Source organism: Bos indicus, chromosome 25 (assembly GCF_029378745.1).
Source record: "Bos indicus isolate NIAB-ARS_2022 breed Sahiwal x Tharparkar chromosome 25, NIAB-ARS_B.indTharparkar_mat_pri_1.0, whole genome shotgun sequence".
NCBI lineage: Eukaryota > Metazoa > Chordata > Mammalia > Artiodactyla > Bovidae > Bos > Bos indicus.
In genome coordinates, this window is record NC_091784.1 from 10,895,489 (window position 1) to 10,918,318 (window position 22,830).

The window sequence follows — 22,830 nt, forward strand, 5'->3', positions numbered from 1 at the left end:
GAGAATCAGTACTGGGGGACAGCTCACAGTATCAGAAACACTGTACAAAGCACTCTGAACCCCCAAGGATTCCAGGTGCTAGCTGTTAAAATAATGATAGTTGTTGCACATAATGGCAAAGCAACTTTGCAGTCAAGTTTCTTTTGCTCTACTTGGGCATATGCCTTATGTGGGCTGATGGGGCCCCAAGGCTGGACAGGCTAGGCTTTGGGAGCACAGGGGAAAGAACAGTTAGCCCCACTGATTGCAGAAACCCTTGCCCAAGCTGGCCCGGAGCTGTCTGAGCCTTAAGAGATAGGGAAGGGATTTGTGAAGACAGAAAAGAGGCCAAAGGGAATTCCAGGCCAAGGGAACAGCCTAGCTGAGGCCAAGAGCAAGTCATTCTTTTTTTTTTTTTTTGGCTGCACTGGGTCTTCGTTGCTGTAACTGGGCTTCCTCTAGTTGCAGAGAGCGAGGCTGCTCTCTAGTTGCGGTGCTCTGGCTTCTCACTGCAGTGGCTTCTCTTGTTGCGGAGCACGGGCTCTAGGGTGCACAGGCTTCAGTGGTTGTAGCACAGGGGGTCAGTTGCCCTGTGGCGTGCGGGATCTTCCCAGACCACATTGAATCCATATTCCCTACGTTGGCAGGCGGATTCTTGACCATTGGACCACCAGCAGGTCCGAGCAATGGGTTCGTGTCACTCAGTCTGAGACCTCCCTGGGCTACAAGAGGCAGGGCCCCATCTCCACAGGTCCTCCCCGGCCCCCACTGATTGGAAAGGTGAGGGATAGGGCTGGAGGAGGGAGCTGACGAAAGGTCACTGGGGGTTGGAACTTCCTTTTCCAAGTCCCATGGATTCGACCAAGAATCCAAAGATAAAGAGCAGAGATTTGTAACTAAAATGCCTACGAGCACCAGGCAAGTTAGGGAGGGGAAGGGAACTGCTCACTTCTTCCAGTTGCTGCCACGTGAGAATAGGGCCCAGTGATGCCAGGTCGTTGTTTTTTAAGAAGCCAGAAACCCAGACTTGTATGTAGAATCTCCCAATGTATGAATGGTAGTGCCTAAATCAAGCAAAGCACAAACGAGATGTGAGCAAAGCCAAACATACCTGCAGGCTTCTGGGCTGCATTTGGCTAGCGCTGGACGCTGCCTTCTGTGGCAACCTTGCTCTCACGGGGAAAGCTTAGTGGGTGTTCCACCCAAAGGCAACAGCATTGTTGTTCAGTCACTCGGCCGTGTCCGACTCTTTGCAACCCCAGGGACTGCAGCACACCAGCCTTCCCTGTCCTTCACCATCTCCCAGAGTTTGCTCAGATTCACGTTGATTGAGTCAGTGATGCCATCCAACCATCTCATCCTCATCAATTCGAAAGCATCAACTCTCTGATGCTCAGCCTTCTTTATGATCCAGCTGTCACATCCGTGCGTGACTACTGGACATAGCTTTGACTATCTGGACCTTTGTCGGCAAAGTGATGTCTCTGCTTTTTACTATGCTGTCCAGGTTTGTCAACGACAGTGGCGCACAACATGTACTCAGGGTGCCCTTTTCAGTCTCTTCCGCTTTCCCCACGTCCGCAAAAGGCTGTGGGACTCAAATCAAATTCCAATTTATAGGGAAAAAGAAAACTGACCATTTAAGTGCAGAGAGCCTCACTCACTGTACTGTGTTTCTCATAAAAACATACAGACCCACAGAGAATGGGGGGGCCCGTCCGAGATCCTGAGGGGTCCTGACCTGCAGACCAGCCCTCCCTCTATCAGCGTACTTAAAATAGACTGACCTTCTCGTGGTATTTTTTGTGTGTGCTTGACAAACGCCAGAGAGTTACTCATGAGTTCATCTTCCCAGAATAACTGTCAGAACAGGGCCCAAGGACAGCAGGAAGACCCTGGCCTGACCCTGTAAAGCCCGGGGCTCCTGGAAAGCGGGGAATGCGTTTCACCATTGTCCCGCCTGCTCTGGAGCATCGCGTCTGGCCCCAGCTTTGCGCAGGTTCTTAGTGATTCCGGGAGAGAGAGCTCCGGAGGCCAGAACAGAACGAAGGTCTATGTTAGGGACCCAGCAGTGTCCACCTGCCCGGGTGCCTTCCTTCATCCTTCCCCTCTTTTTCTGGTTTAAAATGCTGAATGTGGTAGAAGTCCTGGAAAATTCAGACAAGCACAAAAAAATTAAAGTAAAACTCACCCTAGTAAACCACCCGGTGCTCCCACGACTTCCACTCCAGTCTGTTTGCTTTTCTCCCGGTACAAGGAGAGGGCTTCTGTGGGGAGTCAGTTGGTAAAGAGTGTGCCTGCAATGTTGGAGACCCGGGTTCAATCCCTGGGTCAGAAGATCCCCTGGAGAAGGAAATGGCAACCCATTGCAGTGTGCTTGCCCAGAAAATCCCATGGATGGAGAAGCCTGGCAGGCTACAGTCCATGGGGTTGCAAAGAGTCGGTCCGACATGACTGAGCAACTAACACTTTTTTTCCGTACAAGGAGAGAGACAGAGCCTGGATTTTGTGTGTGTGTGTGAAAAGTTTGAGATGAATTGGCAGCAAATTTTTTTTTTTAATGAGGAAAGTCTTTTTTTTTTTTTAAATTTTTGGCTGCACTACATCTTCGTTGCTTTGCGAGGGCTTTCTCTAGTTGCAGCTCCTGGGCTTAGTTGCTCCGTGGCATGTGGAATCTTCCCAGTTGTTGTTGCTCAGTCCCTCAGTCGTGTCCAACTCTTTTTGACCCGCTGGACTGCAGCACACCAGGCTTCCCTGTCCTTCACTATCTCCCGGCGTTTGCTCAGACTCATGTCCATTGAGTTGGTGATGCCATCCATCCAAACGTGGATGAGATCAGGTGAGATCCAACCATCTCATCCTCTGTCATCCCCTTTTCCTCCTGTCCTCAGTCTTTCCCAGCATCAGGGTCTTTTCCAATGAGTTGGCTCTTCCCATCAGGTGGCCAAAGTAGTGGAGCTTCAGCATCAGCATCAGTCCTTCCGATGAATATTCAGGGTTGATTTCCTTTAGGAATGACTGGTTTGATCTTCTTTCAATCAAAGGGACTCTCAAGAGCCTTCTCTAGCACTACAATTCCAAAGCATCAATTCTTCGGCACTCAGCCTTTTTTATGGTCCAACTTTCACATCTGTGCATGACTACTGGAAAAACCATAGCTTTGACTATCTGGACCTTCATCCATAAAGTGATGTCTCTGCTTTCTAATATGCTGTCTAGCTTTGTCATAGCTTTTCTTCCAGGGAGCAAGCATCTTTTAATTTCATGGCTACAGTCACCATCTGCAGTGATTTTGGAGCCCAAGAAAGTAAAATCTGTCACTATTTCCACTTTTTCCCCTTCTATTTGCCCTAAAGTGATGGGACTAGATGCCATGATCTTAGTTTTTTCCCTTCCCAGACCAGGGATCAAACCCATGTCCCCTACATTGGAAGGCAGATCTTTTTTTTTTTAACCTTTTATTTATTTATTTTTTACAACAGTGGGAGCAGATGGGACATGTTTTTTCAAACCTTCTTTTATTTACTATGTCTTGAGCGTTTCCCTCCACATTTCATCTTCTTTTATACCAGCATGTTTGACAGCCGCCAAGGATTTCATCATCTGGGCGTAGGAGGATTTATTTGGTTTTTGTCTAATTGTTGCATGCTTCAGATGTCACCAGTTCCGTGTCACATGCACCAATGCTTTGAATATCCATGCACCCACCCACGGTGCCTTCACAGCGTCAATTTCTAAAGGTGGGATCAGCCACATGGTATGAAGGTCCATATGACCTTTCCATTCACATCTCACAGGCTTTTCTTGAGACCGTCTCAGGAAGGGCCAAGAACTTTATCTGCTGGAGGAGCTTTTACAGAGGCCTGTTTGCCCATGCCCTGGTCCCATGATCTCTGGTGCATCTGTGAGTTTGCAAATACTTGGCAGCCCATGTGTGTTTAACTCGCGTCCAGAGAGTCCGTTGGCACTCCCGGCAAAGCTAGTTCATCGAGAACAGGATGAAGCAAGAGCGGGAGGCCCAGAGCCCCGACTGCAGGCGCTTTCCCTGAGTTCTCTGCTGAGCCCTTGGTCAAACCGGCTCTCAAAGTGTTGCCAGCTTGATTTGGGGAGGAGCCCCAGGAAATTGCAGAGGGAGTCTGGGCACTGAGCTAAAAAGCAAACAAACAAACAGAAAACATCGCTGAAGCTTTCTGGGTCCCTGTGCCATGGAAGGAAAGGAGCTGGATTTTTATAGCAGCAGATGAGGGAAAGATGCCTTCAGTTGCCTCCACTCAGCTAGACCCGCGAATGGATGTTTTCGGCAGTTGGCGGGGTTTCTTTTTTCTCTAACTCTTAGCACCTACCGGAGGTGCACCATATTTTTTGTCCGTCTAAGGCTTGACCCCTAATCTGTTCCCTACATGAAGGAACTTTGCTATCCTGACCGCAGTCTCAGCGTCTCTTTGGCTCCCCCACACACTCCACCCCACATATTTTACCATAATAAATCCGGGCTTTAAAGAGCTTGAGAGAGAAGACACGTGTCTTAAGAGAAGGGGTAGGTGACCGCCTTGGTGACCGCCAAACCATCCAGGCTGGGGCATTGTCCAGAGCGTAACAGCATCAGCTTACCCTCAGCTCAGTGCCCATACTCTCGGGCCCCCTCCATTCACCATTCTGATAAATAAGCTGCTCGGGGAAAGCCATCCTGACATTTTGATTTGTTAGGGAGTGATTCATTTTTGAGGCAAGCAAACAGCTTGTATACTTGGGGGTTTACTGCTTGAAGTGATTAAGAAGTCAGCCACTGTTAAGCTGGTTCTGTGGAGCTGTGGCTGCCCACACCCCTCCCCACCCCCAGGAATCTTCCTGACTCCTGTCTGGATTTGCCTTGACGTTGGCCGTAGTTAAGCTGCGGCCCCAGCCCCCACCTCCCTAGCCACCAGCACTGCACACAATCCATCACCCCATGCCTCTTCCTGCGAAGTCCTGCCCTGCTCCGTGGTGGAGTGGGGGGGGCGGGGAGCTTACCCACCACACCCACTCCAGGCTTCACATCCGCATGCCATCACATCGCTGGGGGTATAAATAGACCCAGCTTTTGATCCTCAGACAAAAATAATTTTATACAAACATCAGTACAAAAGAGCTGCTCCTCCGGGACAGCCGGGTGTGGGTTCCCCCAAGTCCTGAGGTGGAAACAGAGCAAACTCCCTCACCCCCCTCCCACCCCCCTGCTCCACCCAGACCTGCCCACCAGGGTGTGGAGGCAAGGAGGCTCCGAGAAGTGGGGAGACTGGCCAAGGCCCCCGGCGGGCAAGCAAGTGGGCCAAGATGGAGCCCAGGCTTCCCTGGTGCCCCCACCCTCTCCCAGGCCGTGCCCGCTGTTCCCATCCAGGGAAGGGGAGCAAAGCATTTCAGGCTTTTGGGGTCCCCGCTGGCGGCCCCTCTTGCAGTGACTCGGCATTGCCACCGTAGCTTGCGAGCAGCCTCGGGCAGAATGTACGCAAAGGGCCCGGCCATATTCCAGTCAACCTTGCCTGACCAGTCAGATGGCCCCCGTTCTCGGACCCCTGCGGGACACGTGCCTGAGTTCTGAGCAAGGCCCGGTCAGGCCTGGAGAACCTGCTGGGAGAAGTGTCAGTGGGCGCTGGTGGTGGGCGAGCATAAGGCTTAGAGCCAGGAGGAGTGCACTCAGGCTGGGGAGGCTTGATGTGACTGGCCAGGAGGGTCAGGGTCCCCGCTGTCAGTGGGGAGAAGGCCCTGTCCGCATCCCCACCCCAACTTGGTGCAGAAGCAGGGGCACAGAGCTCCCGGGGGGCTGCAGCAGCAACCAGCACAGCCTGCCTGGGCTCCCAGGAGCGTCCACGAGGAGTCTGTTCCGTGGGAGCTTCCCGGGCGGTTCGTGGATAAGATCAGGAGCCACGCCCTTTAGAAAAGCAGGCTGTACAGGGGTCAGGAGTCCCCTTCCGGGCGCTCCGGGGCGGCTTGTTCGGAATAGCCCGCTCCCACCACGTGCCCAGCACCCAGGGCCAAGCAGGCTGGGTGGTCATTCTCCCCGCAGCAGCCAGGTGGGGAGAGGTCGGTGACCCACGCCCCTCGAGCTTGCAGCTGGGATAGACGCTGGGTGCACGTCCTGGCGCTGAGACAGGCAGGGCTTGCCAGGGTCTGCGAGTCTCCAAACTGGGGCTCTTCCACTTCCTCGGGCTGGGCAGGCCACAGCCCCATCCTCAACCCCAGAGTTGCTCAGAGGGCCAAGCCAAACTGTAATTGCCCGCTTTTCACCAGAACTTGCGTCCCTCATGCACCAAACTTTACGCCAGACCTGCCAGGGCAGAGCCGAGTCCCTGGCAGGGTGCATCTTCAGGGTCTCCCCTCCCGCCCAGGGTGGCTTCAGAGCTCGGATTGGGCGCCCTGCCTCTGGCAGGACTCAGCCACGTGAGCAGAGGCCCCGCGGTTTGGTGGCAAGGGTGTCCCGTGTCCATCTGTGAGTGTCACCAGGACGCCTCTGAGCCCCGAGGCTGCGTTGTCCCCTTCAAGGGTGCAGCTGGCACGATGCTAAGCCAGCATCAGGCACTGATTTATGGCTCAGCGTCTCCCCACACACACGCACTCTGGGCTCTATGGCTGTCTGCACCCTTTCCCACGAAATAACGTCGAAGTGTGTCAGGCCCGTCCGGTGCCCGGCGAGTTCAGCTAATTCTAGGGAGCAGACCCAGACTGAAGGAGCTGGCTTGGGGTCAGTTAGCCCTCCTCTTCGAGGCAGGGGCTTCCGACCCCAACCTGTGGCCTCACACACAGTCTCTGGGGAGGCGGCACCCTCTGTCCAGGCCGGCCAGCGGCCCCGCTGGGTCACAGCTTCCCGCCTTGCCTTGCAGGCTTCGCCGTGGCCCAGTGCATAAACCAGCACAGCTCGTCCTCGCTGTCCTCGCCCTCGCCGTCGGCCAGCGGGAGCCCCAGCGGCAGCGGGAGCACCAGCCACTGCGACTCCGGAGGCGCCAGCTCATCGTCCACCCCGTCGGCCGCCCAGAGCCCCGCAGGTATTGGCCGCGGGACACGGTGCGGTGGGGGGGACTTGAGGAAACGCTGTGACCCCTTCACCTGAGGCCCTGGCTGCCCCTTGCCACTGTGTCTGGGGACTCTGCCTCTCGGGGTTCTGCATCCACTCCAGCGTGCCATTGGGGGTGGCTGGCTGGCTCGGCCCCCACCGGGGGAAGAATGGCTCTCTTCACGGGCTGGCCCACAGGCTGCAGAGCTGGAGGGGTGGACAGTGGGAGACCCAGCCTCAATTCATCCCACTGTCACCTCCAGGGTCGTAGGTGTCACGAGGACGGGTCTCCCAGATGTGATGCTTTGAACTCTGGCAAAAGAATTGTGTCTCTGCTAATTTTTTTTTCCCCTCCATAACATACGAATTTCCTCTTTAAATGTTTGGGGCCGTCCACTCGTCTGTGACCAGGGGGTGCCTCTTGCCGGCCTTTTTGGGAGTTTGGGAGCCTCTTGCCCTCCTATAACTGACACAAGCACAGGTGTGGCGCAGAGAGATCCTGTGTGCAAGGAGCCTGGGGTGAGACGCACGTGGTCTGCCCAGCTCTCTGAGCCCCTCACACGTGAGCCCCTGGCTGCAGTGCATAAGATCCCAGAAATGAAGATGCCAGGCTTGTTTCCTGAGCACCACGGCCCCTGAGTGCAGCCAGAGGAGCAGGGCCTCACGCCTGCCTGCTGCTTCACACTTCGGCGGGTGACCCAAGGGTCTGGAGGCCCCAGACGTCTCTGATTTGGGGGACCTCCATAACTCTGGTCTGCACCCCCATCTCGGGACCCTCAGTGTCATTCCCTGTTCCTGCGGGGTCCCCTCCAGAGCCCCCACCCATTGTTATTTCAGGGACACCTGTGCACACCCTTGTTGACTGATGGATTGATGGGTCTTGACAAAAGCAGAGTGCCAAGGTGGAAGCCACCATGGTGCCAGGAAATTGAGGGCCCCGGGCCACCAGCCACTCAACACCAGAGGCAGAGATCCCCTTGGCCCCGACCCCTCTTGTCCAGAGTTTTCAGCTTCCACTGTTCTCAGCAAAGGGTTAACCGCGCCTGGTCTCCATGCCTGTGGGTCAGGGCACCCCCGCCCCCTCTCCCGCGAGCATCCATTACCTCCATCTCTGATGGACATTCATGAGGGCCCCAGCAGCAAGGTCACCCTCAAGCCACCTCACTTAGAGCCCCCTTAGACTCAGCACCTGCTCCCCTCCCTGCCCCAGCCCCGGGGAGAGACGACCGCCCTTGCTGAGCTATTCTGAGCCCGACTGAAGGTTGGCTGCGTGTCCAGGCAGTTGCTGCTGCCGTTCCCAGGCCCGTAGCTGGGAAATCCAGACAGAGCATTCTCAGAAGCCAAGGACAGCCCTCAGCCTCCCCTGAAGCCTGGGCTCGTGCTGGCTTTGAGGGCCCAAGGGCAGGGTTGTGTGTTGACGTGCCACGTGTGTGCCCGCATGCTCTGGCGTGTGCACGGCTCTGTGTCTGTGTGGCGTGCACCCACACACACACTTCCAGTTGCATTCTGGGTGAAAGGTCTCTTCTGGTGCCACTGTTACACCTTCCTCTCGCGTTTAAGGAGGCACAGCCGACAGCTAAACAAACCAAAGAGCCATACACTTCTTTGCCTCCGACGGAAGCCAGGAGAGAACCACACTATCAAAGTCGGGCCTGGGTGTACAGAGGTCCAGCCGAGTGTGGCCCTGGGGCTCTGCACCATGCCCACCTTGCGCTTTGTGCTGGTTTCTTTGTTCTTGGCCTCCATCCCCGCCCCCACCATCCCCTGCTCGGTGCCAGTGACACGTCTGCTCATCTCCGAAACGCGGGGGCTGTTAGCCCATTGTCAGGTAGATGAGTGATGTTCAGCCCCCGGCTGTCTGCTCCCGATCCGTGTGTCCCCGGCAGGCCTGCAGGGGCAGGCGTTGGAGGCCCCATTTTTTATGCTGCCTGACAGTAAAAGCCTGGGGCCCAGCCTGCCCGCCCAGATCCCTGCAGACACTGAAATAACTTACCTCCCAATGCAGGGCCGGCCCGTGGGGCGGCTGGTGCTTCCCTCTCAACTGAGGAGCCGGCTGTTGATCGCTGCAAGGAGAGGGTGCCCCAGGGTTGGAGCGGCAGGCCCCAGGAGGATCTCTGGTCACTTCCTCTTGATGCCAAACCTCCAGGCCAGCCTTCAGCCACCAGGTCCATCCAGAAAACAGCCCATGGGGTTTCCGTGTTCCCTGGAGGGACAGATCTACCCAAATGATGCCAGCCTCTGCCTGGGGTCCTACCCAGCCTTGCTAGATGAAAGAAGAGGGGAGGGTTATATTGGGACAGGTGCCCTTCTTCCCGTGTCCTGGTTAGATGTCCACCCAGGTGGTGGCCCAGTGTTCAGGCTTCTGATTTGGAAGTCATCAGACTGTCCCCTGCAGGGTCAGCTGGACAGGAGCTCTGGCCAGGACCTCACCCCGTACCCCATCCAGCCTGGACAGCAAACAGCAGCAGCCCAGCTGCAGGGGCCACTTGTCCCAAAGTGGGTTTTGACGGCACAGTGCTGGATCAGAAGCATTGTATGTTTTTGAGCCTTCTGAGTCCAGGAAGTTCCCAGGGTGGAGAGCAGCTGCCAGGCCCTCTGCAGCTGAAATTAGCAAACTCCAGGGCTTCTGTGCTCTTGAAGCCACACTGTGCGTGTCAGGGCTTGGTCACAAATGCACTCAGGAGATGCTGTCCACTAGGAGATGAACCCAGTGTTCTTTTTCTCTGACCCGTGGGGTTGAAACCTGGAATTGTGTGGGTCAGACAGTAAAGAATCCACCTGCCAATGCAGGAGACCCAGGTTCAATCCCTGGGTCAGGAAGATTCCCTGGAAAAGGAAATGGGAGATCCCCTGGAGAAGGGAAGGGCGTGGCTACCCACTCCAGTGTTCTTGCCGGGAGAATCCCATGGACAGAGGAGCCCGGCAGGCTGGGCTGCAGTCCATGGGGTCACAAAGAGTCAGACACTACTGAGCGACTAACACTTTCACTTCCGTCCATGAAAAGCGGAGATGACCTTCACACTATCAGCCATCAGTGTGGCCGGGCCCCCACTGCCGAGCCCTCCGGGTGTGCCCCCTCCACAGGGCACCCCAGTAGACGCTGCTCCCCAAATCCACGTGTCAGGCGTGCAGCTCACAAGCACTTTACAGACACCCGCCCATTGAATTCTGCCACCCTCTGCCTCACACTGAGCAGCTGAAAGCCACAGAGGCTCGGAGGGGTCTCACAGCTTGGCCAGGATGCTGCAGCTGGTAGCAGGGGGCCCAGATAGGAACCCAGCCTCCAAGGTCCAGAGCCCTGCCCCACGCGCAGAGATGACCCTGCACGCCTCGCTGCCTCCCTGCGTCTGTCCCCGGTGCCTCCAGGGGGCGCCCCTGAGACCCGGGCATTGGTCCCACTCCTGGCTGGAGACTGCCAGTGACGTGCAGGCATCTCCCCTTCCGAAGCTCGCCGTTGCTCTGGAGCCAGACAAGGAGCCTCGGCCTGCTCACAGAGGCCCAGGTCACTGCGCAGCTCCTGCATTGGGGGAGCCCAGGGGCCCCCCAGTCAGCCACAAACAGACCCCAGATGGCCACGGGTCCTCAGCCATGGGTTCACCCCCAGAGAAGGGCGTGAAACTCTCTTGACGCTCCATTGTGCTTCCCACCTCCACCCTTGGTCCAGCCCAAGGGACCTTGCGTTTCCTACCTTGCATTTCATGGGTTTGAAAGAGGCCCATGTTTATCCCAAACATGAATTTCCTCAGCTTCCCATGGGGCCTTCAGTCACGTGGGCATCAGACTGAGCTCAGTAGGGTCTCTCCAGCAACCCAGCTCCCACACCCTGCCCAAGAGGCTCTTCTGTCTGCCTCTGACTACCTCAGCCTTGGCACCCTACCCTAGCCACGGTCCCTGTTTGCAAACAAACAGATTTTTGTTGAGTAGCTACTGTGCACAGGCCCTAAAGCCTGAAATGTATAAGCTGGCAGGGAGGCTAAGTCTGTCAAGAGGACCATGCAGATAAGTGTCCATTTTTAAACTATGAGCTGGGGCCCGTGGGCAGGGCCGAAGCCTCCCAGAGGAGGCATCACTGGGGGCGAAAGCCCAAGAATGAGGGGCTGACTAGAGGGCTCCCTGGAGAAGGTGGCCTTTGGGTCAGTTCCCCAAGGCCCAGTCCAGAATCTGGCTGGTGACAAGTCCATTCCTTGCCCCCACCTCTCTGGGGTCTACCTATCAATTCCATTCTTGCAAATACAGACCCGAGGGCTGGTCTGTCTCCAAGAAACAGCCTCCACGCTTATCAGGGCCAAGGCCCCAGCTTCAGGCCCGCACAGGCAGAGGGACCATCACCAGAAGGGGGAAGGGACCCGACTAGACAGGTCACCAGTTTGCCAGGGGCCCACAGATATCCTTCTGTGCAGGGAACACCTGCTTCTGGGTCTCCTTCACATACCAAAGACAGATCGTGGACACTCGTGAGTGGCTTCTTAACAAGTGAAGGCCCTCAAATCAGGACCAAGAGATACCCCAGGCTGAAGTGAAAGTGAAAGCGTATTCCCTCAGTCATGTCTGACTCTTTGCAACCCCATTGACTGTAGCCCACCGGGCTCCTCTGTCCATGGAATTCTCCAGGGGCATCTTCCCAACCCAGGGATCAAACCGTGGTCTCCTGCATTGCAGGTGGATTCTCTACTGTCTGAGCCACCAGGGAAGCCCCCAGACTGAAGGAGAGGTCAAAACTGAATTCTGTGGTAACCGCAGGAGCCAAGCAGAAAGAGCTGGGGGCACGGGGATTTTATTCTCATTGTGAATTATTTATCTGTTAAAGCTGGGCCCCGGGGGGCTTTTATTGTTTGGTTTCAACACCTGATTCATGGGTCCACCTGTTCCCACTGTCCTTTAAAGACAGTTTTCTGGGATCCTCAGGTCTTTCCAGGCAGGCACCCTGTGCTGCAGAGGTGTCCAGGCACCCGGCCTCTTGACGCCGGCTCTTCCGGCATAGACAGCCTCGTGGGCCGCGGCTCGTTCTCCAGGGAGAAAATCACGGGTTTGGAATGAGGAGGTTTTTTTTCCTTAAACATTTCATGGTTTTGAGATTGAAGAAAACATGGCGGGAAAGAGAGAATAGACCCAATTTTAGAACCAAATGTGGGATCAGTAGGAACACTTTAGAAGTATTTTCTGGGTTATGCCCATGCGTGTGCTCACGTGCACACACACACACATGCACACACATGCACGCACTGTGCGATTCTAGTAGGAAAGCCTCCGCTAAGAGCTCTGTGACCCGCACCAAGTTCCTCAAACAGCCACTCTGCCTCCAACCTTCAGTCCGTTGTGTTTCACCTGTGTTCTGGGTGAGTGACTTTGAGGAGGAGGGTGGAAAATTTTTTGTTAAGAAACGAAGTCAGACTGAAGGTCAAGGCCACTCTTTCCAGTGTCCATCTTCAGGCCCAGGGAATTCTGAGCTGGGGTCCCTCTGACTCTTCCCCGAGGGTTTATAGGAAGAAGGAAGAGCAAGCTTGGCTCCTGGTGGACGCCTGTCCCAGTCCCTCCCTCCCCGTCCTCACCTGCTCCCTGAGACAATTGTCTGAACCTGCGACCTTCAGCCCCAAGCACCCAGGTGGTCCCACTTGGCCGACTGAGCGCCAGACAGCTCAGGGCCGACCTGTGTGTCACCGACGTCCGGCACCACAGGCGGGCAGGACTCTTGGACAAAACCCCAAGTCAAATGTCTTCCCTCTTCTCCCCAGTGTTCTCCGTGACATTAATTTTAAGTGTGGTAAAACACACCTAACATCACATGTGCCATTTTAACCCCTTTTAAGCCAGCAGTTCCATCCGTTCGCCTTGTTGTGCTCCGTGGCATTCATCGTAAGCTTGGCCCCAGTGTGAGTTTGTCTCAGAGGGGGCCGGCGGTTGGTTCCTCCCCAAGGAGATGCGCCTAACACTTCTGTTGCAGCCGATTAGCACCCACCCCCTGGCCACTTGGCGCCTGCCCTCAGATCTTGCTGCTGTGGTTCAGTCTTGGTTTCAAAGGTGCGGATTGCAGAGCGCAGCGGCCGGTGGAGCGTCACCTCGTGGCTGGGGAGGGGTTGTCTGGGAGGGGTCGTGGGAGGCTCTGCTGGTGTCTTCAGGGGCTGCCTTGTCAGTGGGGGTCAGAAATCCACTTGTTTCTCTAACTGTATCAATTCTGATGCCCCAACCACACACCCTTCCCTCCTCAGATGGGCCCAGGGATGCAGGGTTTTCATCTTAACGCACAGGCAGTTCTGTTCCTCCATCACCGAGACCAGGTGTCGCTGACCACCCCGAGGCTTTCCTTCGCAACAGGACAGACCTCTGCCGTCTTTACCTGCCTGAGTCCCACGAGCAGACGATGTGGTTCTTAGCTCGTCTTAGCCCCCACCTTCTCCCGGGGTGGGTGGGGTGGGGTGGGGTGTCCCCCATGCATGGGGGCTGCGTCAGCAGCCCCCCCGGAGCACAGCCCCCGCCCCCCACCCCCCGCTGTCGTCGATGCTTCGCGTCCGTCACTTCTCTGTGTCCCCCTCCATGTCCCCCTTCTCTGTGCAGTTGTTAAAAGCTTTCTATGATCTGTCGCTGTGTTTCCCTCTAGTAAGGAGTGGCAGGAAAGGACGCCGGCGAGTGTTCAGCCTGTCGGAGGCCGACAGTCACGGCGGCCACTGGGTTTAGTGCTTCGATCGGCAGCTGTCACGGCACCTCTGGCTCGGTCACTGCAGGCAGGTCTCCTCCGTTAGCCTCCTGGGCCCTCGACGCCCCCCGCCACCGCCCTGCACGCTGCATTTCCAACTCCTACAGACCCCCAGAACGCCGGACGAGGGCACGGGGAGCCCCAGCCACCTACCTGAGCCATTTCCTCAGCTCCGGTCCCCTCCTGGCCTCAATCCACCTGAGGACCGAATCCCCTGGCCCTTGACCCAGGGGGTGCAGCTGGGTCAGCTCCTCCGTGAGGCAGAGCCGGGCAGTCTGGAAAAACTGCCCTCCATGAGACACCGCACCAGCCTAGCTAGGCACAAGCCCTGAGCTAAGGGGGTTTCCAGCCCCTTCCCCCACCCTGGCCCCCCAGTTAGGCCATGAGGGCTAGGCAGTAGAATTTGCAAAAAGCCACAAAGAAGTCACCTAGTTGCTTTTTTTTCTTTTCCTTTTCCTCCCCACCCCCCACCCCCACCCCACTCCCCCTCTCCTCAGCCTTGCTCATATCTAAGTGGTAGATTCCATCATATTCCAGCCGGAGGCCAAGTCATTTCATTCGTAAGCGCGCTGGTGGACATGACTCCACCATTTTCCCTTCTTGTGATCAGAGCTCCAAATAGCGGCCGTGTGTGGGCTGTGGTCACTGCCACCCTCCTGCGATGCTCCTCCTAGGGTTCCCCCCGCCCCGTGCCCTCCGTCTGGGCAGACAGGAGCCTTTGCCTTCTCTTGCATTTAAAAGCTGCCTCCCCTGAGCTTTGCCCTCCTACTTGCTGTCTTTTCTTCCCTACGTTGCTCAGTCCCACCGCCCCCAGCCTGAGCATGTCAAATCCTCATCTTGATTGGAAACTGTCACCCACTCGACAAGGGTCAGCCCTGGAGCTGCGGATCAGCCTCCGAGGGTGCCAACCAGGGACTCAGGGCACCCGCTGCCTTGGTTTCAACTCGAGGCAGCACCACAGGGAGGCTGAGCGCCCCTCATGGGAACTGGACGTCGGGCTCCTCAGGCTCCGGCCTCCACTCGTCTCCTGGGTCAGGCCCGAACCTGTGCCCTCGGAACTCAGAAACACCAGCAGGCAAGCGAGGCCAGAGGGTCCACAGTGACCACTGCAGGTCCGTGCTTGACCAGGAACAGTGTCCTCCCTGGGTAATTTTCCCTTGAATGTAGAAATTTTCTCTGAATGTATACATTTGTAGCTAACATTCAGGAAGCAGCTCTTAGTTTAAAAATCGGTAGGTAGATATAGATAGATAGGTGGGAAATAGATGATAGAAGATGATCGATAGGTAGATAGAAACAAAGAACAGTGTTGTAGACGATGGGTAAGAAAAGGTGATTTTTCTTGTTTAAAAAAAAAATAGGAAGAAGCTTTTTCTCAGGGGACAAATGGATCCTTTTAATAAAGTTGTTCTTTTCCTAAAAAAGAAGCCACTTTTGTGTGTACTGCATTATCTGTTGGTTTGTTTCCTAATATATTTAACGGCAGCCTTTCCACACGCTTGATCGTTCTCACCACCAGAAACCCGGGCAGGACTCAGGGAATGAGGTTTGCCAGCCTCTTGAAAATCTGCGTGCAAGTGCAGACCTGAGCAAAGAGGGAATTCTCCTGGAGAATTCTGCAGAAAACGTGAAGGAAGAGCTCCGAAGCTCTGTCTCCAGATGGCACAGAAGTGCCGTTTGGCTGGTTAGTCATCTCTAAACTGCCTCGCCAGTAGCTAAGCCCACACGTGGGTCCTTCTGTAATAAGTTCCTGGACACGCTCGTGTGAAGCGGGGCGAGGCTGCCAGAGCAGGTGAGCCCCACGCTCAGAGCCTCACATTCAGGGCGCGCCACGTCCCAACATGAGCCCAAGGCCTGAAATCAGCCCGTCACCACCAGGCGTCCTTACTGAGTGGAGCAAATTCACTGAAATTCAGAGAAACCAGAAAGCGTGTGGAGTTGTTTACTCAGCAATTTCTGGGCTCAGATCGCACCTTGAATCATTTTTTCCACTAGTGCTCACCCGTGTCCACCGACACCACCCCATCCCAGAGCCCCATGTAGTGGTATTCTGTGGGCCTACTCTTAAAAAAAAATAAAAGAGGGGGTTGGGGAGAAAGAAAAGAAAAAGGACCTTGTGCAGAAGTGACCTGGGGCCTTTCTGAGCTCGCCGTGCCCAGGGTGGGGGTCCTCTGGGAAGGAGCGATGTGTCCTTTGGGAAACCCCATCTGTTGCTTGTGCTTTCTTTCCACGCTGGGAACCCTCTTTCCTCTCTTTCTTCCCATTCTGTGCACCCTTCGGTTTTATTTTGCACTTGGTTTTTCCATTCTTTTGCTCTGTGTTCAGTTTGCGGTTCTGTTTTGTTTTGGCTTAACTTAAAAAAAAAATACCACTCACTTAAGTGGAATCACACTGAACCAAAAAACAATGTCTGCCATCATGCCAGGGCCCAGAGTGCCTTTGGACTCCCCTCTCCACACAGTGTGCTCAAAGCCCCGTTGACCCCAGGATCTGTAACAAGGGAGATTTGCCCTCCAAGCGAGATGCCCACGGCCTTCTCATCTGTGTTTTCCGATCGCTGGCACGTGAAGTCTTGGCAGATGTTTCCCACAAGGGAGCCCCAGTCCAGCTGGTGTCTCTGCCAGCCCCATTCCTCTTTGAAAAGCAAATAAGCCATTCGCCTGTAATCTAATCAACGGATTTCAAAAAGCGCCAAAAAAAGAAACTGCTGGTCCAAAAATAAACGCTTTGGGCCACCTCTCCCTCCTGACATGGTTTCTCTCGGTGGCCCTGGCATGGGGGTGGAGAGGGGAGAAACCCTCAGCATAGAAATGGCCTGGCGATCGCAGCCCCTTGCTGGGTGCTAACTCAGCACTCAGAGCAGGAGCAGGCGAGAGAACCACAGTCCGAAGTCTTGTTCTAGTTTTGCAAAGCCAAAAAGTTCTATAGAATTCTTTTTTTTTTTTTTTTTTTAACATTGCAGTGAGTTCCCTCTTGGGCACTGTTACCAAATATAGACTCTGAGAAATGGCCTGCGGTGATCAGCACACCCAAGCCCGTCTCTCCCTAAACATGTATTTCTCCTCGGGCAGGTAGTTCATACTCGGAGCCGGTTTAGGCTGCTTCCTGGCACAGGGAACTGGGCTTCCGGATCCACTCTGCACAGGCCCCTAAATGTGTCCCTTGCTTCACAAGTCAGGGTAACCCTGGGCCTTGGCCGACTTGCCCCAGACCTAGGTGGGTCCCCAGAAGGAGGGAGGAGAGGCAAGCTGGTTCCCCCACACACTTCATCTCCCACCCACACGTCCCCGGGCCTTTATTCAAGATGGGAGCAGAGGGTACCAGCACGAGCGGAGCCTCTCAGAGCTGAGCGTGCCTCTCTTTCTTCTCCCCGCCTTGCCCAGATGACCCCATGATCACGGAGCAGCCTCAGCCTAACCTCCCCGACCAGTTGGTGATCGTCAATGAAACAGAAGCCGAGTCCAGGCCCGGCAAGAGCCTGGCAAGGAGTGCGGACGTGGAGACCGTCACCCTGTCGCCCAGCCTCACCCCCGCCCAGCAGCCCACCATCTCCCTGCTCTGCGAGGACGCTGCAGACACGCTGAGCGTGGAGTCGCTGACCCTCGTCCCGCCCGTCGACCGCCACAGCCTCCATGCCCTCACCGGCATCCCGCCGCCGCCCTCGCCAGCCATGGTGGGCACAGAGGCCCTGAGCTCGGGGGCTGGGCAGCCAGAGCCAGCAGACCCCACAGAGCCCTGAACCGGCCTCCTGCAACGTGTGTGTGTGTGTGTGTGTGTGTGGCCCCGCTGGCAGGGACCTGGAACAGCTGACCCCCTTCTGGGAACATCCACAGTTCTTCTCGGCCCCAGGGAGCACCTCAAACCACCCTTGCGCTCCTCTGCTCCGATTCTAATCCCCCTTTGACTTCTCGCCTCTTTGAGAGCGGGCTGGGACCAGTGGCAGCGCCCAGCGAACCCAGATCATCCTACAGCCGCCTCAGGGAGGGGGCTGGGCTCCTGGTCGCAGAGCCCTCAGCCCCGGGGCGGGGGGTGGGGGTGCGGTGGCAGGACCCATCAGCAGCACTCGCCTCATCAGCCAGCCCTTCCGCTGTCTTGGAGGTCCTCTGCCACCATCCCCAGTGTGCAGAGAAGCAGCGGACGTGGTCACTTCGTGTAGAAATTTCTAGAAAAGCGAACTTCGATAAACACCTCCATGGAATATTTATTCCTGCTTTTGGCAGCAGATGAAAAACAGCTATTTAAAAAGTTCAAAAAAAAAAGAAACGTCCTCCGCCCTAAGGTTTGATGTCATGTTAAAAGTGTAATATTCCTGTAGAGATTTCGTTTTCATTTTCCCTTGAAGTTCCCAGGATTTGCGGTTTAGAGTTTTTCTGTCCGGCCTTCTCCATTGTCTTAAGGGATTCTGACTTCTTTGTTTCTCACTAACCCGGCGAGCCTGTGGAATGGTAGAAGTTCTTCTGGAAAGTTTAAAGTATTGTTTAAGCATAAATAAGGGAGAGACACCTATCCTCAGGTACACAACAGAGCTGAGAGGGCCAAAAGTTTCTCTGCCGTGGCAGCCCAGGGCATCACCCGGATCTTTCCATGAAAAGGGGGACTGTGGTCAGGTCCCTGCTCAGGGCCACTCCCCATCCTTCTGGACTAAAACCAAACGGGACGGTTTTCCAGCAAGGCCTTCGGTTGTCACCACCTCTCTACTTCCTAACAAAGAACTGTGTGGGACTGCAGGGACTCTGGCCTCTGAGGCTCTGATGGAAAGAAAAGGTCATGGAAACCGTGCTCCAAGGCCGTTGCCTGCTGCTCAGCTGTGTGGGTGCCCACAGGCAGGAACGCCCCAAGGGTCAGCCCCTGCCCAGCAGCGAGGACATGACCTCCTAGGAGCCTGGGTTCTGTCCCTCTTCCTCTCAGCTGCTGCTGTAAAGAAGCAAGCTTGTTTGTGTTTGTTTTTCTTTTGTAATGAAAACCCCTGGTTCCTTCTCCATTTGGGCTAGGCGTGTGCAGACCAGGTCTCCTCTATATCCAATAAAGCTCCCAAGATGTTCTTTCTGCTCAAACCATGCACAGCCAAGTGACCCTCACCTCGCTGATCGATGTTCAGACCTTGCAGAACTGGCCTCCACGTGTTCCCACAAGAGTGTGAGCACCTACCGTGTCAGCACTGGCCGGGCCGGGTTGTCAAGCGGCCTTAGAAGATGCTACGCAAACTCACCTGTTAGAGGACCCCGTCCCCCTCGCCTCCTCCTCCTGCTGCAATCAGGAAGGGCCTGCCTGGGCCAGATTCAGCCTCCTGAAGGAAACACCTGGTTCCCCCAAGGAAGGGGTGTGGCATCTGCGGGACAGGTCTCTCCAGCCATCAGAAACCCCTGGGCAGGTGAGACCAGCCAGCACCATCAGGGGAAAAGGCCCAGCTCAGACAGGAGGCCATTTCAGCAGAAATTCCAGAGGCCCCAGCAAGGAGACCCAAGCCATGACCTTCAGCAGAGCCCTCCGGAAAGGACAGGCGGCGGGGACAGAAGGATGGAGAAAGTGTGTGTTATCAGGGAGGGGACCCCACGGGTGCCTCTGCTGGGATGAAGCGCAGGATCGCTCCGGAGCCCCCCACTTCTGCTTTTGAAACGATTTTGGAGCAGCAGAAAGGAGGAAAGGCCAGTGGCATTATTCTGAGGAAGAAGCCCAGGCAGGTGGACCCAGCCTTTCAAGCTGTAAAGGAGCAAGGTCTCTGCCAGCGAGGACCACACGCCCGGAAGGACCCGGGGCAGCATCACCAGGTGGGAGAACTGAACGCAGACCGGCCTCCGTGGGCTGTTGAGCAGAAGGTGCGATCAGGCCAAGCTTCCACCCCGTGCCTGGCCCAGGGGCAGACCTCTCCCCAGGTCGGCTTGCAGGGTTGGTCCCAGGCCCCCCACAGCCTGTTGGCAGCCAGATCCCCACTGTCTTGGCAGCACGGGGCACAGCCGTGTCTTCAGGAGCACCCTTGAAAAGCGAACAGTGGGGGCACCTCCAGAGGGGCCCTTCCAGAGAGCAGGCACTGGGTCTCCGGGGCAGAGAGAGGTAGAACCAGGAATTCTTGGTGAGCCTGGGGTGGGCGGAGGCCACGGCCCCATGACACGTGGGTACCAGACTCGGATCACCCACCCTCCATCTCCACATCCTGTCCCTCCAGAGACCCTCCCCAAGTCCACATCAGGCCCGATGGGTTTGCCAAGTCAGGGGCAGAGCTGGTCATCCCCAAACATCAGCTTTGAAAGTGGTTAGGGAGCACACATGTGTTTCTGGTTTGCCAGCAGGGGCGCCTCAAAGTCAGACAGCCACGTGCCCCCCCAACCCGGGAGGGGGTATTGATTGTCCTGCGGCACCAGCAGACCCTCTGTGCCCCCTTGCCCCTCCAGGCCTGCCCTGCTTGCTGCTCTCTGCAGAAGGCAGCTCGCCACGCACCCCCCCACCCCCGACCACCAAACACCTGCCCTGCAACCAGGGAGTGAATGACAGAATGCACCTCTCTACAGACATACATTAGATTTCCCTAAGGTCTCGAGATGCACTGGTCCAAAAGGCGCGAGGCACGGTGAGGACCGACACCCACCTTCTTTTCTAGATGCAATAAATAAGAAATATTTAATGTAGTCACGATGACAGGGGGCAGAAACTGTAAGGGTTCCTTATGTTCCTCTGAGTTGAAAATATGTAAATAATTCTTGTCCCGGGGTGGAGCGGGATTGAGAAACCATGCTTTCTGGGCCTCGGGACCGTTCCAGGGAAGTACCTGCTCTCGCCAGCGTGACTCATGCTTCGCGGGTACTGAACACAAGGGTGGAAATGAAAACTGGAACTTCCTTGTAAATTTGAATTTGGCAATAAAAAAAAAAAGCGTTACCAAGAATGTGGCCGCTGCTCCTTGGCTCTGTGGCGGGAAGGCCACAGCCGGGCAGAGGGGAAGGTTCTCGGCCATCTGACCCCCCTGCCCTGTTGGAGCTGCCGGATAGGGTGCAGCCACTGGGTCCTCCCCGCCCCCACCCTGTCCAGGTACCCCCAGTTCCCGAAAGGAGGGGCGGGCAGAACACCTCAGAAAGGAGCCCCCAACCCCAGGCAGGTCAGGTGCCATGAGCCTGGAGCATCCACCAGCTGCTGGACTCCATCTGAGCCTCAGCTTCCACACCTAGAGAATGGGCTCGCGACAGCCCTGCCTCGCAGGCTGAGCATGGGGCCCAGTGCAATGTCGCTGCACCTTGGACTCCCCACCGAGGACAGCAGGTGAGGTTGTGCTGGGAAGCGCCTTTCCCAGGCACCATGGGCTCTGGAAATCCCTAGAGGCGGCATCACAGGTTGTCCTAAGGACTTATGACGCTCCAGCTCAAAGCTGGCCTAGAAACAGCCGGACCTTCTGGGCCTCAAGGTAAAACCCAAGTTGAGTGCAAGGCATTAAGGGGGCTCCCCACTTGTGCCAAGGGTTGAGGCGATGCCGACGGAAGGTGGAGGCCCCTGCTCTGTGGCCAGCCTGACCCTGGCCGCCAGCAGGCCTCCCTTCCCCAGCAGGCCCAGATTCCTCCCCCAAAGCCTGCCCACGAGGCCCAGGGCTGAGGTTGGACCCTGCTCTGCAGCAGGGCCTGCAGGGTGCCCAGCACAGGTCCAGGGATTTCATTCGTGACGTGAAGTGCCAGAATAACTTCAGTCTCGAAAAAAGCACTTGCTGGAAAGATCCCCCACAGAGAGAAGGTGGAAGACCGGCCTTGGGGCAGCAGCTGTCGGCTCCCTGCCTGCAGAGGGTCTCAGAGCCTCGCTGGGCCGGGCCCTGGGGTGGGGAGACAGGCCCCAGGAGCCCAGGGAGAGGCCCACAAGCACCCACCTGCCTCACAGCCTTCCTGCGAATGAGGAAACAGCCCGGTGGTCTCTGGGCGCAGCCCACCCTTCGTTTCGTGCTGCCCCCGGGTGGCTGGGCCAAACGCCCCGGGCTCTTTACAGGAAGGAGGGAATGGGTGTTGGAATCATCTGGATGCTGGTTCACAGGCTGGCACCACGGGCTGCCTCAGGCCCAGCCAGGGAGAGCCGGAGATGGTGTCAATCGGAGAGCCTTGTGGGCAGCTCGACTCAAAGGGTGCCCTGCGGACCGCGGCCTTTTCCTCCTCAGCCTCCTGGTTCTTCGGGCAGTACCAGCCTCTCTTCAGGAGGCAGAGTCTGGAGCCAGGTCACCCCTGCAGGCTTGGGGTGCAAAGCAAGGGCGGGAACAGACTGCAAAGCAAAGGCGAGAACAGGCTGCAAAGCAAGGGTGGGAACCTGCTGCCACATGGGTTGTTTGGCTCATGGAGAAAATCGAGGGTCCACATGGGTGAAGTGCTGTACCCAGGGCAGGCGGCCTGGGAGCCTGGGGCTCTTGGCATGAGACCCTCATGGGCAGCTTCCACCTCTCCCCTTGCTGGGCCTGCTTGGTGGCCATGGGCCAGTCGCTGCATCTCCTGGTCTCCGGTTCTGTGTAAGGCAGGCTCAGGAGCCCCCAGCTGCATGTACCCTCTGTGAGGGGCCCAGGGTTTCCTCGGGAGTCTGCCTCGGGGGGAGTGACTGGAAGGCCCGGCCCAGCCTCCTCTGATGGTACCTGGAAGGTGGAAGGGCGTTTGGGAGGGAAGGGGCAGCATCTTGTCCCTGAGTGACCTTGCATCCCGCGTGGAGGACTGTTTCCCAGCCGGCCGCCTGCTAGAACCCCTCCCTCTGTGGTCCTGCCTCCTCGCTGCCCTTCAGGGCAATGGGAAAAAAAAAAAAAAACCCTCACCATCTGAAGTGCTTTTCTCCAAAGGAAGATAGGTTTGAATCACCACACCAGGAACAGGTGGGGCTTCCTGGGAGCTGACTAGTGTGCAGATGAGGCCTTGTGGGGCTGCCCCCCGCCCCAAACCTCAGCTTCCCTCCCCTCGCTCAGCCCTGCCATGGCCCACCAGTCCCCATCAGTCCTCCTTCTGGGCCACAGCTGTCCAGCCCAGCCTGGCTTCCCTCCAGAACGGTAGCAAGTACTCACCTTGAACACATCCTTGCTCAACACCTGAATGTCACTGCCACCTGAAACCACCTCCCTAGTTAATTCAGGCCTCATATCCGTGCCAAGGCCCCCACTCTGCAGAGGCCCAGTGCTAGGCCGGGCTCCTCC

At 56.5% G+C, this 22,830-nt stretch overlaps 1 protein-coding gene across 6 annotated transcripts in view; it reads left to right on the forward strand.

The window, feature by feature from the left end:
* The window catches only part of CLEC16A (C-type lectin domain containing 16A), a 234,658-nt gene extending 214,081 nt beyond the window's left edge, over positions 1-20,577 (forward strand). For 5 of the 6 annotated variants that reach the window (XM_070779669.1, XM_070779667.1, XM_019987685.2 and 2 more), the window contains 2 exons: positions 6,837-6,998; positions 17,081-20,577. In XM_070779669.1, coding sequence (XP_070635770.1) covers positions 6,837-6,998; positions 17,081-17,436 — 518 coding nt within the window. In that variant the 3' untranslated portion in view covers positions 17,437-20,577. Of the gene's footprint in view, positions 1-6,836; positions 6,999-13,601; positions 13,726-17,080 lie in introns of all 6 variants that reach the window. The other variant, XM_070779670.1, reaches the window with a different exon arrangement.
* The last annotated feature ends 2,253 nt before the right edge of the window (positions 20,578-22,830 follow it).